This window comes from Glycine soja, chromosome 6 (genome assembly GCF_004193775.1).
Source record: "Glycine soja cultivar W05 chromosome 6, ASM419377v2, whole genome shotgun sequence".
Classification (NCBI taxonomy): domain Eukaryota; kingdom Viridiplantae; phylum Streptophyta; class Magnoliopsida; order Fabales; family Fabaceae; genus Glycine; species Glycine soja.
In genome coordinates this window covers 9,151,218-9,169,098 of record NC_041007.1, presented here as the reverse complement: position 1 = coordinate 9,169,098, position 17,881 = coordinate 9,151,218, and the positions used below count along the sequence as shown (strand labels likewise).

Sequence of the window (17,881 nt, the reverse complement as noted above, 5' to 3'; positions counted from 1 at the left end):
AATCTTTAGTATACTGAGATTAATTAGATAAAAGTGATTAAAGTCATTTTTAATAAATTATTAACATTGGAAAAGAATAAAAAAAGTGAATCTAGACTAGTTTTAAAGACTAGAATAGAAAATCTAAAAGGGGAACAACCCAAGTTTTTTGATTAAAAATTTAAAATAATAATATAATTTTTTGAAGCCCTAATTTGAAGATGAAATTAACTCACTCGCTAATCAACACATTATATGAAGAATTAATTAAGAGGTTATTAATGGCCAAACTTAAGTGGGAAACCACGTGTGTGGTAGTGCTTTTATGATTTTGAGGCTGTAGAGCCGAGACACATTGAGAGATTCAGTTTATCTCAACAAGAGAAGAGAAGTAGGAAATAGATATAAGCATGGTTTTGAAATCTGAATCGAATCGAATCGACCAGTTCACACATTCAGTCCAATGATTCCTAAAAATTAATGTGTCCTTAAATGACCTCAAAATTGTTGAATTAGTAAAAAATTGATGAAATCCGATGGGTTAATCGGTTCATTTAAAATTGTTTTTTTTTTTTAATTTCAAAACGACATCATTTTAGTTTTTAAAAAATATTCTAATTTATGAAACTTTTAAATGAAGTTTACTATTTATTATTATTAATTTATGTACATTATGTTATTTTTTGTTAAATATTATTATGATATTATATTAAAATATTAATTTTTTTTTATTAAAATAGGTTTAATTCTGGTTGAACCATTAACCTTTAAACCAATATTTTTACCGTTTTGATGACCGGTCCGATTCCAATAACATTGGATATAAGGATGATAAAGTATGTACATTTGGTGTTGTCATGTATCTACATGCATGTGTTATATATGTGTTGTTGGATAAAAGCATACATCCTACATGTGTCCTGAGATCGATGTGAATGAAGGTTAGCCAAGATCGTTGATATTGACTTTAAGGATTTGCGAATGTATGATTCCAAAGGAGACTAAGCCTGTGCATTCTTGTGTTGTAGTAGCAACTACGTACCCCAAATGATTTGGCATATGGGGCATGTGTTTTTGACCAAAGAATTATTGATAAGTGTATGCTCCGGTTAACCTGGGCTTCGAGGGCCAGGGTCCTCCTAAGAATCAGATTAATGAGAAAGAGGAATAAGAACAGAGTAAGAATGAGAGGAGTGTCAATTATCTTATTGATTTTGCTAGTTATTACATACGTATATATATAATGACTACTGCTAATGGATTTATCCAAATCTCCTAGGAATATTTGCATAACAGAATTGGTTATGGATGCATCCTTGCAGGGGACATTCGAATCTAGCAAATCCTTCATTGTGCCAGCTCAACTCCTCTTCCTTTGCATTCTGATATCAGGCATAATCCTTGAGATATGCGGGCCTGGTAACCTTTCTCTTTGCTTTTGCTAATTGCACACCTTCCTTGTTGATTGATTCCCCAATTTGCCCTTTTGATGCTACATCTGTTAATATACTGCTATCAACTTCCTTCGGCCCTTGGAGAATCACCTTGTCCTCAAGGTGATGATCCTGCTTAAGCTGTTCCCAGTCCTCCCAAGAGGATTCATCAGGGGAAAGTCCATGCCACTGGACCAATACTTCCCACGTGTCCCTCTCCTTATGTTGCCGATAATCAAGAATGGCAAGCGGTGTAAGCATCGGTTGACCGTTAATAAAGCGTGTCGGCAGTGAATTGGGTGAATCAAGAATGGGGTCTCCGTGGAATGGCTTCAAAAGGGAACAGTGAAATACCGGATGGATACGAGCCCCATCAGGAAGCTTCAAACGATAGGCTACCTTACCCACACGTTCTATGATCTGAAACGGTCCATAGAAGCGCTTGGACAATTTGCCAGTCACTGCCTGAGCACCCTTCACTGAGCTTTGTCGATAAGGACGAAGCTTCAATAATACCCAATTGCCGGGCTCATAATTAACCTCTCTCCGTTTGGCATCCGCAGTTTTCTTCATGGAAGCTTGTGCCTTGAGTAATTTCCGGCGAATAGTAGTGAACACTTCATCACGAGACAAGAGAAGATCATCTACTGCATCAATTTTAGAGGATCCTGCAATATAATCTGGAAAAGAAAAAGGCTTGCGTCCATATGTTATCTCATAAGGGGTTGAGCCTGTGCTGCTATTCCATGAAGTATTATGAGATAGTTCTACCCAGGGTAAGAACTTCCCCCACGATGTTGGCCTACGATGAACAAAAGCTCGTAAATAACCTTCAATTACTCTGTTCATGACTTCTGTCTGTCCATCACTCTGTGGATGGTAGGCAGAACTCATTCGAAGATGAGTGCCACTAAGCTTGAAGAGCTCTTGCCAAAACCCACTAATGAACAATGGATCACGATCAGATACTAGGCTTCTGGGGATACCATGAAGCTTGACAACAATGTTAATGAAGAGCTGTGCTACCATGTGAGCGGTATGGGCCTGAGGCAGAATGCCCAAATGGATCCCCTTTGAAAAACGGTCAACGATCACCAGGAGCACCGTTTTGCCTTGAAAGGGGGGTAGACCAACAACAAAGTCAATAGAAAGATCCTCCCATGGTCTGAATGGTACTGGGAGAGGGCATAGCAACCCCGCAATGCGTTTCGTTTCATATTTTGTGACCTGACATTCCCTACAATTGGTGACATAGGTGACAACATCAGCCCTGAGTCCTGGCCAAATGAAATTCTCCGACAGCCGTGCTAAAGTCTTGGTAACCCCAGCATGGCCCCCCATTGGAGTGGAGTGATACTCTTGTAGTAGGGACTGAATAATAGGGAGATCTCGCGGAAGCCATAATCGACCCTTCTGAAGAATGAAATTCTGATGAATGGTGAAATCAGAATGCGAGTCTGGAGAATCAAGAATAGCTTGTCGCTTCTGACAATATTGTTGATTAATAGTCACCTGGTGTTTCAATTCTTCCAGAAATGTTAGACAGGGAACTGAGAGTATCAAAAATTGGGAAGCAGGATATTCCGGTGGAGCATTTTCCGGTGACCTTGACAAAGCGTCTGTCGCTTGATTGTGCGCGCCTGATCGATATTGGATTTGGTAATCAAATCCCATTAATCGTGCCAGATACGTGTGCTGTTCGGGGGTTTGAATCACCTGAGTTAAGAGCTCCTTCAGGCTTCTATGGTCCGTTATGATCGTGAATTGGTGGCCCAAAAGATACTGCCGCCACTTCTTCACGGCAGAAGTGATGGCGAACAATTCGCGGACATAGGTTGATGCCGATAATAATTTCTGAGTGAACGGTTTGCTAAAGTAAGCAATTGGGTGTCCTTTCTGTGATAGGACTGCTCCCATGCCGTTGCCTGAAGCGTCCGTTTCTACTGTGAATGGAACCTGGAAATCGGGTAAGGCCAGAACTGGTGCAGTGGCTAAGGCAGACTTAAGATTCTCGAAAGCTTGTTGAGCGTGAGGAGTCCACTGAAGAGTTTCCATAGTGGTGAGGCGGACTAACGGCTCTGCAATCATAGCGTATCCGCGAATGAATCGCCGATAAAAACCTGCTAGGCCCAGAAAGCTACGAACAGCTCGGATGGATTGAGGTCTAGGCCAATTAACAATGGCGGCCACCTTGTCGGTCATGGGTTCCACTCCTCTGCCTGAAACGAGATGCCCAAGATACTCTACCTGCATTTTTGCAAAGAAGCATTTAGACATTTTGAGGACAAATTGATTGTCAAGTAATACCTGGAAGGTTATGTCCAGGTGTCGGAGATGATCCTCAAAGGTTCCGCTATAAATAAGAATGTCATCAAAGAACACGATAACAAAACGGCGAAGAAATGGCCGGAAAATTAAATTCATTGTCGCCTGAAAGGATGACGGCGCATTGCAGAGTCCAAAGGGCATGACTTTGAACTCATAATGTCCGTGATGAGTTCGAAACGCCGTTTTGGGTATGTCTGCTGAGTGCATGCGGATTTGATGATAGCCTTGAAGGAGATCAAGCTTTGAAAAACACTGTGCTCCGCCCAATTCGTCAAGCAACTCATCAATGGTCGGAATGGGGAAGCGGTCCTTGATGGTGAGTGAGTTCAACGCACGATAATCTACACAGAAGCGCCACGTTCCGTCGTGCTTCTTGACCAAGAGGACCGGAGAAGAGAAGGGGCTGTTACTAGGTTGTATCAGCCCTTTCTGAAGCATGGTCTCGACTTGCTGCTCAATTTCCTGCTTTTGGAAATGTGGGTAGCGATACGGCCGGACATTCACCGGAGTAGCTTGAGGTAAAAGGTGAATATGATGGTCTGTTGTGCGTTCCGGTGGTAAGGTTTGCGGTTGTCGGAAAAGGATATTATATTTGGTGAGCAAAGCTTGAATGGATGGGTCCACGGGTTCAGATGAAGTCGAATGTTCTTCCGAGAGGACTGTGATATGAAAGCATAGGCCAGAGGGCTGTGTCTGGCATAGACGGCGAAACTGAGAAGACGAAAGGGAACTTAGTGTTGCCTCGGGGTCACCCTGTAACTTGATCAAATTCCCTTGGTAGAAGAATTGCATAGTCAAGGATGTATAGTCGGTGAGGACGGGCCCTAACATTTTAAGCCATTGCACACCCAATACCACATTGGCGCCGGAGATGGGCAATATATGCAAGTCGACGATGAAGGTTTGATTCTGAATATGAATGTTAATGGCGTCACAGATAGAGGTACATTCCAGGTATTGACCGTTGCCGACCATTACCCGTAGTGGTGCGGTTTCCCGACAAGGTAATCCCAAGTGAGTCACCAATTGTTGCTGGACGAAATTGTGGGTGCTACCCCCATCGACCAGCAACAATAAAGGATGACCGGAAATGCTTCCCATGAGCCGAATAGTTTCCGGTGCAACGTGGCCTGCCAGGGAGTTAAGAGAAATTTGGGCCAGGTAAGAATTCGGACTATCGGGTGGGTCAGGGGGTTGTAACTGAGGCGGGTCGTGGGTTATAGTGTTGGGTAGGTCCGAGCCGGTTATAAGAGGGTTGGCTGGGTCGTCTTCCTCAGAAATTAGAAGGAAAAACCTAGAGGCGCACTTATGCCCTCTATGGAACTTTTCCTCACAATTAAAGCAGAGGCCTTTCTCCCTTCGAGAAGCAATTTCCTCGGGGGATAGGCGCTTCCATGCCTGAGGGGGGTTGCGAGGTGCAGGTAGTAAAGGGGGAAGATTTGGTGAGGGTAAGGGAAAAGGTTGTGGTGGGGATGAAGGGGAAGGAGCTCGTATGGGCGACGAAGGGATAGTGGGGGTGGTTCGTGGGGATAGGGGAGGGGTTGGTGCAGGGCGGAGGCGGGAGGGGGTTCTCATATCTGCGAACTTCTCCTCCTGCAACCGTGCGAGACCAGCGGCTTGCACGAGGGTAGCAGGTTGGTGCGCTTGCACTTCCCGGCGAATCTCCGGTGTGAGGCCGGAGATAAAGCAACTCAGGAGGAACGGAGTGGAAAGGCCAATGGTCCGATTGGCTAAGTCCTCGAAATCAGCCAAGTATTGGGCCACGGTGCCCGTCTGAGTGAGTTTGCACAAAGCCCCCGAGGGGTCCTCGAACTAGGAAGGAGCAAAACGTGTACGCAGAGCCTCCAAAAATGCAGGCCACGAAGGGAACTGGTGAGTGGTGTTCATCCACTGAAACCATGCAAGGGCCCGACCCTCCATGTGAAAAGACGCCACGGTAAGTTTATCTGCCTCTGGGGTATTATGGTAGTCAAAAAATTGGTTTATTTTATAAATCCATCCCAGTGGTTCTGACCCATCAAATCGGGGAACCTCCAATTTTAAACGATGAATTGGAGTTGCAGGTTGAGGATGTGGTAATGGAGTCGGAGTGGGCTGAGAAGGTGGGACAATCGGGGACACACGATGAAGAAGTTCCTCAATCTTGAGGGTCATCGCGTTAACTGATTCCCCCAAATAGAGCTGTTGCTTGGTTAAACGGCTGAGAATGTCCTCAAGTTTGTCATAGGAAGAAGAGGATTCATCAGGATCAGGCATGGTGGTAGCTCAACGAGAGCAGCAAATTGATAAGTGTATGCTGCGGTTAACCTGGGCTTCGAGGGCCAGGGTCCTCCTAAGAATCAGATTAATGAGAAAGAGGAATAAGAACAGAGTAAGAATGAGAGGAGTGTCAATTGTCTTATTGATTTTGCTAGTTATTACATACATATATATATAATGACTACTGCTAATGGATTTATCCAAATCTCCTAGGAATATTTGCATAACAGAATTGGTTATGGATGCATCCTTGCAGGGGACATTCGAATCTAGCAAATCCTTCATTGTGCCAGCTCAACTCCTCTTCCTTTGCATTCTGATATCAGGCATAATCCTTGAGATATGCGGGCCTGGTAACCTTTCTCTTTGCTTTTGCTAATTGCACACCTTCCTTGTTGATTGATTCCCCAATTTGCCCTTCTGATGCTACATCTGTTAATATACTGCTATCAATTATGTTGATATATTTACCATTTGGGAGACATAACCAACTGATTGCTTGAATAAACATTTGTTAACTCTATGGAGTGGTGTCTGTCTCATGCACGAGTATGAAGTTGACTTGCAGTTACATAGTATGAATGTATGATCAATGATTAATATATATACAATTCTCTATAGGATGATCTAGTATGGATATGTTGAGTTGTTGAGTATATTTTGATTGGTTATATTCATGCATGACTATGTTTGTTTGTGTCGTCGATCTGCACATACTCTTGTAGTACTTGTGTTCCGATTATGATTTTTGTGTTTATATTTTTGCTGCTTCGTTTGTGGTTGTTATATATGGTAAGTTAGAGATTTCATCTTCGGTCTACTTCATATGGATTCCATCAAGGATTTTAGAAGCTCCAAAGGTGTGTGGCGCTTCAACTATGAAGGCCATTACATGAGGTACAATATAGATATTCAATTTTAATTGTGTTGAGAGAAGAAATACACACAATTAAACAAAAAATATGCAGATTAAAAATGATAAGAAACGAAAAGTGCAATTAATTTGGTCAACATGTAAGTTGTTCTCATATATGACTGGCTTTAGCACATAGCGTGAATATTAAATGCAAGTGTTTGTTTTCTTTCAAATCGATCTAACTACTTTTTAAAAGTAATTGTTTCTTTTAAATGACACTTTAAAAGTATGATAAGCTTTTGAAAATTTAAATTATTTACGTTTTTCCTTCTTTCTTTCTTTTTCAGAGGTGCAGGTGTAAGTATTAATATAAATGGAAGATCGAACTTTTGCTTAGTTTAATGTGGTAATGTATTATTTTAGTAATTTCATGTCTAGCTTTGGACCAATAGGGTTAAATGCAAACATGTATTATAACAAATAATTTGTAAAGGCTTACTTAAAAAGAGTAGATGTCGATATTCATTTGAATGTGGCTTTGCCACTGAATAAAAGCACATATTATTTTGGTGCACTAAATTAAAGCTTATGCATTATGTAAAAAAAAAGTAGGAAAATGAAAAAAGAAATCATATAAGAGCTTTTTGATGCAATTACAAACTTAATTAATTAACCTGTAAATGTGTGATGTGGTTTTAACTTTTGAGAAATGTTTTTCTAACCACCATATAAAATACGTGCCTCAAAACAAAAACTCTATGACAAAATAACGTAACACACAAACACACGCTCAATAATGTTATGTTTCGTTTCGGGCATAACTATCGGATAGCTCATGCAAAAAGTCGTGTTAGTGACTAGGTATTTTGATCTTGAATTTTTTTTGGACTTTGTTGACGTTATAAAATTATAAAGCCATTTTTATCTCTAAAAAAGTATACTTGTCTTTATTTCGGTCAAAAAGGTGAGATTTCTTTAGCAAGAAAGTAGGTAGCGTCCAATTTCTTTCTGTCTGGGGCATGCACACTTTAATTTTGTACAATAATGATGCATTGATCTTATGGTCATGGTAGCTAGTGTCTCCTCCAAACTCCAAAGAACAAAAAAATACGATGGATATACATCATACATATACATCCATCTTAATCTATCACGCGTTAGTGTCCAATTAAGTAACATGTAGCCAATTCTACTTTAGTACTAAAGCATCGCACATCATTGATATGAACATTATGCATTAGTACTGATCTATCACTTTGAGTTGGAAATCAAGAAAACTGACAGAACTTCAAAAGTTCAAGAAGGGACTAAATTATTTTCATTATTTAACAATTCTTGAAAATATAATTATGTATCTTTAATTAAAATGATTACTTAACTAATAGCCAACGTGGTCATAGTTTTAAATATCGTGATATAATATGTAAGAACTTCAAATTTTATTTTAATTACTAAATCATGTTGTCCCATTCTTACTAAATATTGACTCACAAAAATTAATAATAAATAAAAATCCCACATAACAAATCACTCATATGTTTCTAATCGAAGATGTTGTTGAATTTCGAAGTTAAAGTGTGGAAGCAACTATTGTGATAGAGAAGTTAGCAGATTTGATAATAAGCTAGCATGTAGGGTAGGACCTACTAGCCACTAAGACTATAGTTGGAGATGATAGGTTGCCACTTGTCCATAAGAGGAATGCCCAAACAGGAAACTTAGCCTAACTTGGACGGCAAATACAAGTGTATCTCAATCTCATTTACAATGCTATAGCTAAGACCTAAGGACATTCGAGAAGAAAAGTAGTAGCACCAATGAAATTGAGATTACCAAAGCCATCCACCCATTTGGGGTACAAATATTCAACTTATTAGAATCTAAATAATTGTAGTAGCAAAATCTATCCTACCTCTTATACTCAAGATTCTGATGATTTACTTTTTTTTCTTCTGCCTCGTGTTGTTTAGCAGTTAGATATGATATTGTATACGCAACAAATATAATGGAATTGCCACTACACCAAAAGTGTAAATCAATTGAAACAAGATTATTTTAATTTCACTAATTATCTTAAATTTGATTCTTGATTATCCTAAATTTATAGTTACATTAAATATTAGAAGAATTTTTTTTAATAATTTTATTTAACTCGAATAAGATTTGTCTTACCGTAAAATGTATCTATGGACCGTAATTCACATAAAAAAATATATAATAAAATTGTCTGGCACAATGTTTGTGATTGACGATCCGCCATTATTTTTTCTTTCTTGTGAATGCTAATTTAATTTGAGGTAGATGAAAGAAGTCTTTGGTGACATGTAAGCACAGAGCAGAGGGACAGTAAGTAGTAAACGTGATATTGCGACAAGCATATCCTATCCCCTAACTTGTATGTGTATGAAGTATGTCTGAATTTGCCGACTTCAATTCAATGGAACAAAACAAATTGGGGGATGACAGGGAAAACAACAAAGCGACCACTTGATTACCATGAGATAGAGAGGAACACATGCAGCTCCTTAACAGTAGCAATTGTAGGTCGTGGGAGTTACAGGGAAAGTGGAAATGATGTACGACTAAAATAATACTAATGTGATGACCTACAACCCATGGACATTGGAAAAGCAATCCAACACCCCAACATGAAGTGGAAAGTAAGATTCAACTTGTTAGAAGCTTTATTCTAAAGCATAGTTGAAGAGAAGAATTAATTATTATTTGGAAGATATATTAGTAGAGTAGTTATAATGGTTTGTAACGAGAACTTTATTATAGGAGAGAACGAATATTGTCTATAAGAGTTATTAAGAGAATTTCTTGACTTCACTTCACTTGTGAGAGGTGCGAGGGAAACGCAACTCTGCCGTTTAAATGCTTCTTCTAAGATTTTCAATATTCTATTTATTACACTTTAGATTCACTCATATGTGGTGAAACCGGTAACTACAAAATCTAAATAATTTTCTTAATGTTTACATTCATTATATATATGTATAATTAATGAAAAAATTTCATATTTTACTGTAGTTATATAAATAACTGAAGATTTAAATTTATTTAAATTTTTTCGTGTAAAAAAATATATTTCAATTTTGTAAAGTCATAAAAATATATAGAAAATTTTACAAGAATAATTTTTGAATATTTTTATATTTATAAGTATGAAAAATATATTTTAGTTTTTTTTATATATATTATTTATTTTTATTTAATTTATTTAGCAGTATTTGCCTTGCTGCCTGTGGGCTGTGGCGCGTGTAGAGGCGTCGCGTGTTGCTCAGTTAGGAGGGGGATCTTTGTGACAGAAGTAAGTTGGAAGGAATCTGAATTTGATTCTCTTCGTTGTACATGTACTGCTGTTTGTATCCATTATGGAATTGCTGACACAAAAACCACATTGTCAAATCCTAGAATATTTTGTACCAAAAAATTCCTCGAACATTTGGCACATACATATACAGAATGACCTCATGCATGGCATATGTAAGATAATTATTCAATTATAATTAATAATTAATGTGTGATCTTATTCTCCAATTACTAAAAGTTGGAAATAGCTTTATACTAATAACCAGATTGAACCTGCCAGTTTGATTGGTGAACAAGCTTGTTAGACTAGTTATTATGCATAAAAGTTACAAAGAATTAGCTCGAATTGTTTGAATTTAACAACTGATCAAGAATTTACATTTTGGGATTAAATAACAAGTTTTTCACGTTTAATTAATTTGAAAGTGATTTTTAGAAGCTAATGATTATAGTTTATGTATCTTAAATTTGATTCTTCAACTCATTGTGCTTCTAAACATGTTAAAAGTTTGTTTAAACAATACTTTAACACAGTTCTCTTTAATATTAATCTAAATATAGTAGGTCTAATATGAAAGTAAATTAAATTGGTGTGTAACCATGCCAATTTATGACGAACACTTTTAAATCTTTCTACAACATTTTCATATTAATCTTTTTATTATTTTTAATGTACATGAGGTTTGAATCTAAAATATCATACAAACTATTTAAAATCTCATGACTGCCCTTAAGTCCTTAACGGGTATTAATCTTTCTATTTGTTTTATATGGTAAGCGTTATTTTTTCGAATGTTTTCAGTATGTTAAATGTATTTATTTTCTATGACGTATCAGAAAGATTTGTAAGGAAATTAAAAAATTATAAGAAAATATAACATTACTCTGTTTCATAATTAAAGTAGCGTTGTACGGTACGAAAATATTTAAACAAAAGAGCAAGAAGTAGTGAATTAACCAATTAAATTATTGTTATTTTTATTGACAATATATAGGAGGATAAAGTGAAATGTTTGCTTTTACTAAGATCTTGACACATCAGTTTGAACAATTTTCATGGAGAATCTCTTCGTTTAATTTATCTTTTCCCTTTATTATTAACTTGGTTATGAAAAATATTAAAGCGCTGTCTGGATCTGTTATATTGTCAAATCCAAGAATATTTTGCACCCAAAAAATTCCTCAAACATTTGGCATAAAAATATATGCCGAAATGACCTCATGCGCGCATATATAGGATCAAATCATCCAGTATTCAATTAATATTCTCTTTACAACTTGCTATTAAAGTTCGAAGAAATATAGCCATAAAAGACATGCTAAACTGAATCTGATGAATACATTTTCAGTGTAAAATTTTACACATATATTCAATAGAAATTTATCTTTTGCCACGTTATATATATTATTATGAATAATATAATAAAGTGGTTGGTCAAATTTTTACATATTGATCAATACATGTTAACTTCATTGACACAATGGAGTTGTTTCTTGGTTCACTGTTTTAGATATTAGAATACGCAAACTACCCTATAAATGCTTTCAAACGTTAATCCAAACACATTTAAACAAGTTCAGTCATTTTCATAGCTACACCTAGATGTCCTGGCATGCTTGGTTTTCTTTTAGATTATGTTTGATAAAGAGGAAGAAAACAAAAGAGACGAACTAATTAGGAAAAAATTAGACAGAAGAAAAATAAATAAGAAATATAGTGAAAACATAAGTTGTTTGATTGAAGAGAAAGAAAATAAATAAGAGTGTTATCAAAAATATTATTTTATCTTTATTATATTTTTTCTTTTTTAGCATAATCATGTATAATTGGTTATGTGAATGACAAATAAATTATGCATGCTTAATTGATTACGTGCGTGTTTGATTATATGTCACGTTCATCTAAAATCAATTTTGTTTTATGTTTTAACGCAAAAGCTTTAAATAGTTATTTTTTATTTCCACATCATTTATGTACATCTTTGGATATTTGACACAAAATCAAACATTCTATGTATGGAATACATATAATCGATTATGAAACATGACATTATCGATTGTAAGACCATCCGGAACATGTAATGGTATGTACTGTCAATGAGTTTTTTTTTTTTTTTTAATCAACAAATAATATATTTATATAGAAAAATAGGCACTAGAAGTGCCCAAACAAAGTACAAACAAACCCCATACAGCCAGCACAATGCCTCTGGTTACAAAGAATTTACGTGATACTTATTACATATAAATGCTATGTAACCAAAGCTAAAGACTAGCTACTCAGCCATAGAAAGTGGAAAACATGTATACTGTCCATGAGTAATACAAGTCGTCGCAAAAAAAGTGACGATACTATGTAAAAATCAAACTAACTCTCACATTTCACCTTGTTTCTCCTCACTTCTGTGTGGAAGTAATTTTGGTGAGACTCAATTTTTTTTTCCTTCAAATCTCTACTCCATTTCGCGGCAACTAAATTGGAAAAAAAACCATACTCTCCCTTGTTTCTTTGCAGTTTCTTCATTTCTTGGTGATTTCTTGACAACCTAAGATAGCGTTAGAGATAGAATCTTAGCTTTGAGTGCAGTGACACGTATGATTAAGTAGGTACCTCAACGTGAGGCAGAAAAAAAATTAAAAACGAAAGTACTGGAAGTACAAAAAACAGAGACAATGGCATTAATTATTGCATTATTTGATTGAGTGACATTATACTTTCTCAAACACGGAATAAAGTTAAAGGAAAACAAGAAAGGCGCAATGAAAATGAAGCTAGTGAGGTAGATAAAGATTTTCACATTGCACAAAATCTTTCTTGACCTCAATCTAGCTTAAGCTAATAGGAAAATTTATAGTGCTAGTCCTATAAAAGGACCTTCATGATGTTGTTGTTGTTGTTGTTGCTGGTGGGACATTTTTCCCTCCTCCTTTCTTCAACACCTCAGCAGGAACATTGATTTCAATGCCATCAAATATGTCTGACGCTGATTTTGTACCGTTCTTTATTGGCAATTCTTGGCTTTCGCCTTTCTCTATTTCTGTTGTGCTCTTACGGTCTTTGCTTTTGCCCCACACCACAGTGTAAAGTCCGCACACAATGAGAATGGCCCCAAATATACTGAGAACGAATTAAGAAACACAATAAATTTAATTAGCACATTAATTAATCACAAGTAAATTTTGAATTTTCTATTAATTTGATTGATGCAAATTTAATACATACCTTCCTAGATGAACTTGTTCGGCTAAGACAAGGGAACCCAATGCTGCGGTGATAATCATACATAGAGGGCTGAAAGAAGTCACAAACACTGGTCCACGTTCCCTGGTTACAACCCCTTGTACATAGTATGCCATTCCAGAACAAATCACCCCCTGGTTATTATTTTTAGTGCTAAGTTGTTAATTAGTTGAATCATTAATGAATTAGAAATCCCCATCATGCAATGGTTTTAATTTTAATTATTAATAAGGAAATTAAGGTACTCACAGAGTAAACACAAGCAAGAAGTCTTGAGTCCCAGCCTATGGCCCATACACTGAAGTCTCGTTCAAATATAAGGGATGCGATTGAACCCTCAATAATACCCATCACACAAATCCAAGCTGTCAGTGAGAGCTCTGCCGGGTACTTCTTCAAAGTGAATGACTAATTCCACAAAAAAAGTAACACAAAGTCAGATTATTAACTTAGAATTAATTACTTATATGTATGTTGATACTTGCATGACTGAAAAATTATTACATGGTCGGAGACTATATCGTCCCCACAAATCTTCACGTCACATGTTATTAATTTTTTTTCATAAATTGAAAAATATTATGCTTACTTGCAAAATGAAGAAGCCAGCCCAACTAGCACAACTTGATATGAGATAAACAGTTCCAACTATCCAGTGCTGGTCAGAGGGTTCGGTGGTACTAGTACTGCTAGAGTTGCTATGGTTGCTGATGGCTCCTCCACCCTTTATGATTTGGAAGGCAGGGCCTTTGTACAGAGTCATAACCATAGCTCCTGAAACTGTTATAAGGGTTCCAATGACTTTGGCTACACTGTGAAATTTTCTCAAGTTCACCTTCTCTAGCCTACACGTTGGTAGAATCATTTCAATGTCATTAGATTCACTAGAATAAATCTTGTACAGTGAACAACAAAGAAAATTGGAAGAATCTTATTTGATATATGCATATGTCTTGACAAAAAAAAATACTGTTGTTTAATCCAACTTGCATATAAGCGATAGCATTGGACTACATGGAATCAATTAATCAATTAGCTTTAATATATTTTAAGAATGAATATTGCAAAGAATGTGGATATGGCACACAGAATAGTTTGTGACATCATTTGTCAAGTAGCGGCCCCATGTCATGCATGCAGGGTGGCTCCATATATATTGTTTGGAATGCAACTAGCTAGGAACTAGCCTTTTTCCTTTGCTTAAGCACGCAAACATGCATTAATATAACGGTGAACAGTGATTGAATCTTTTACCTGAAAATGAGTGCCATTACAAAAGTAATGGCCGGGAGGACATTAACAGTGGCAGATGCAAACGTTGTTGAGGTCATCTTCATCCCCATGTTGTACAAGTTCTGATCTAGCACTGGCCTGTTCCATTTCATCACCAACACACTTATTAATTATGCATGAAACTGGTTGTACCTATGGCCGCAAAAAAAACAAAACCTCTAGAAAAAGTTTAGCTGGAACTTTTTTGCAATTTACTTGACAAAATCAAATCATAAACAAAATAATTTAAACCATTTGAGGATAATTTAATTGAATTATCATAAAACTTTCTTTATTCTATGAATCTCTTAAATTTTCTGCCATTCTCTTCTATCCCCTCCAAAATTTTAAATCAGACAAAAAAAAGTTATATAAATTCCTCTTTCCTTCATTTTTCCCCCAATCAATTACCATGTTACAGTTGAATTTCTAACAAACAATATCTTTGTCTCAGTTTGATGGGTATGCGTCACAATAATTTGGGATTTTTTTTTATGGAAAGCTAAAAAACAGTATTATTAAAAAATGCTTAAAATGAGCACAAGGTGTGCCCTAAATTATTTCACATTAACTTGTGAAATAAATACTCATTTTCTAAGTGTATCGTGTTTTTCCCCTCACTTCCATTTTTATTTAATTATGTATATGTAATCGGTGCTCATCATCCTATCAATTCAGCCTTGTACGGACCATGTTACGAACAGACACATGCCCTGCTAGCATTTCCGTAGCATGGTTTAATTAAAATAAAAAAGGAATTTCAATTATTGGTAAGTAAGAAAGTAAGGGAATTATGATTGGAAACATTGCGTTTTGTTAATGATTATATGATGTGTCCGCTAGAAAAGGTGGAACATTATGAACGTCACTATCAAGTAATTATCTCTTTTGTATTAGTTTTGGGTTATAGATTATGCATAATATCTATATCTATATATTATTTCTTTGAGGATTTTTTTTTCATGAAAATATAGAAACCAATTGTTGGCTAAATAAAAATAAGAGCAAACACTGCCGATGAATTAATAGTGCTTCCAGTGTAGGAAATTTAATTAATAAACCTGACACATTTACTTAATTATTGTTTAAGCGTTAATATATTTATGTATTTATAAGTTAAATATATAGCTATTTAATCAATAAACTTATTAATTTGATTTTGAAGCTGAGGGTTTATTGTAAGTGTTGCTGAAATGCGTTAAGTGTTTCTATTCTTAATCCCTGTATTTTTTATTGTCACGTAAATAAGGGGAAAAAGTGCAAGAGTGAAACAAGTTTAAGCGAAAATATTAATTTTAAAAAAGTTTGAAAAATTAAATTCAAAGTGCATATTTTATTGTTTGAATATTTATATTCCAAAGGAATCTTTTTAATTTCCTTCACTACTCCACAAGAAAGAATGCAGATTTTATGCTACTTGACAAAATCAATACAAAGAAAAGGTTATGTTATATGTACAGCTACTTATGCATGCATGCATGAGTAATTAAAAATATATAACGCATGATCCAATATCCATGAAGAGACTGTGAATAAACCAATTGTATGATTCTGATACTGCGAATATGGTAGGTGGAAATGAGCCTTACTCAAGGAAACCAAGTGCCACTATCCTCAGGAAGATGGGAAGAGTCATCTTTGGTCTTATTTTTCTGCAAAGATTGTGAATATAAAAAAACCTTATTGTTAAGATGCATGATGCGTGAAAAAATTATAAGGATATTGAGAATTAGGAACAACAAAAGCTGCTGCTAATTGGGTAGTGGAACAGAGAGAGAGAGACACACACACATGTGATGTAAACACTGAAAGAGGAAGAGAAAGAGAAAGAGAGATAGAGAGATATAAACCTTTCAAGGACAAGTGCAAAAGGGACTATTATAATAGCAGCAACTACATGACGGTACACTGAGAGTATCCAATGACTCATGCCATGCTTGAAAGAAACCATAGTGATGATATACATCCCTGAGTAGCCAAACTGAAGGGACAATATAGCAAGGTAAGGCTTCACCTTGCGAAGCCCTTGGCTCAACTTACCACTACCATTTTGGTCCTCCATCTTGTGTTGTATGCACCAAGGTGACACACAAAAACACACACAAACTCTCTCTAACGAGTTATGACTTGTGACACTTGTGGAGTTTGTGGGTGATCCCTCAAAACGAGAAATGGCCCTTTTTATAGACCAAAAAAGTGAAATAATTTTAGAAAAGAAGACCCGGTTTCACACAACACCTTTCGCTTGTCCAAGGCACTAACTCTCTTCCCACTTTCAATTTTCACCCCCAATGATTAATCCCTTACCCATTTTCTAAAACAGACACATGCATATTCCTTGCAATTACTAGAATCCTCTTTTATGTTTATAACAGAAGGATCAGAAAAAGTAAGGCAGATACTGTGTCTCTAAAGAAAATAATTTCTCTTTCTTTATTTTAATTATATTTTAATTTCTCTGTTTGTTTAAATTATGGGAAGTGGGAGGTGTTTGTTCATTGACCACCAAATGGAATTTAGGTTTAGTGCTGGATCATGACGCAGGCAAATATGTTCCTATGTGGTGTTAAGTAAGAGTGGGTGTGTTGTATATGTGGACACCACTTAAAAGAAGGATGAGTGAAAAATCATTCGTTAATTAGAGATTTTTCACCTACGTTAACTACATAATGGGCACATTACATGGTTTAGTATTTGTCAAAAATCGAATAATAGCAATGTTAAGCAACCTGTCTAGATCAACACACATATATATGCTATGATTGTAATGTAATCATATTTGAATTCAACATATAGAATTAATCTCATACTCAAATCATGTTGGAGTCGGATTAAGATATATAATAGTAAGGATATTAATTAATACAATCAACATTATTAAATATCCATTAATTAAATAGCTCAATAGATTTTCTCTATTTCAACATATGTGTTATTCCATAGCAGAAATAGTTAAGCTAAGGTGTTGCAATTCAAATGGTTTTTTTTCTCCAAATAAACGATATAGTGACTTAAAAAAATGTCTTTCAAATAATAATATTTTCTCATAATTATTTTTTTCTGATTAAAATGTCGTTATTCAATTAATTGGGATAACAAGACAAGAATAGAGAACAAGAAAAAAAAAAAAGACAACAAAAGAGAACAGCAGATTTAATTCCACTATAATGTATATTTTGACTTTGGTGGTACCGTGAG

The 17,881-nt window shown here is 35.9% G+C and overlaps 1 protein-coding gene across 1 annotated transcript; it reads right to left on the bottom strand.

The window, feature by feature from the left end:
• Window positions 1-12,826: 12,826 nt before the first annotated feature.
• Window positions 12,827-16,849, bottom strand: LOC114415402 (WAT1-related protein At4g08300-like). The gene is made up of 7 exons (XM_028380073.1): window positions 16,534-16,849; window positions 16,273-16,335; window positions 14,666-14,782; window positions 14,001-14,256; window positions 13,661-13,819; window positions 13,394-13,545; window positions 12,827-13,288 (listed from the first exon to the last, which is right to left on the bottom strand). The coding sequence occupies exons 1-7, from the start codon at window positions 16,743-16,745 to the stop codon at window positions 13,048-13,050; spliced, it is 1,200 nt and encodes a 399-aa protein (XP_028235874.1). The 5' UTR covers window positions 16,746-16,849; the 3' UTR covers window positions 12,827-13,047.
• Between the last annotated feature and the right edge of the window lie 1,032 nt (window positions 16,850-17,881).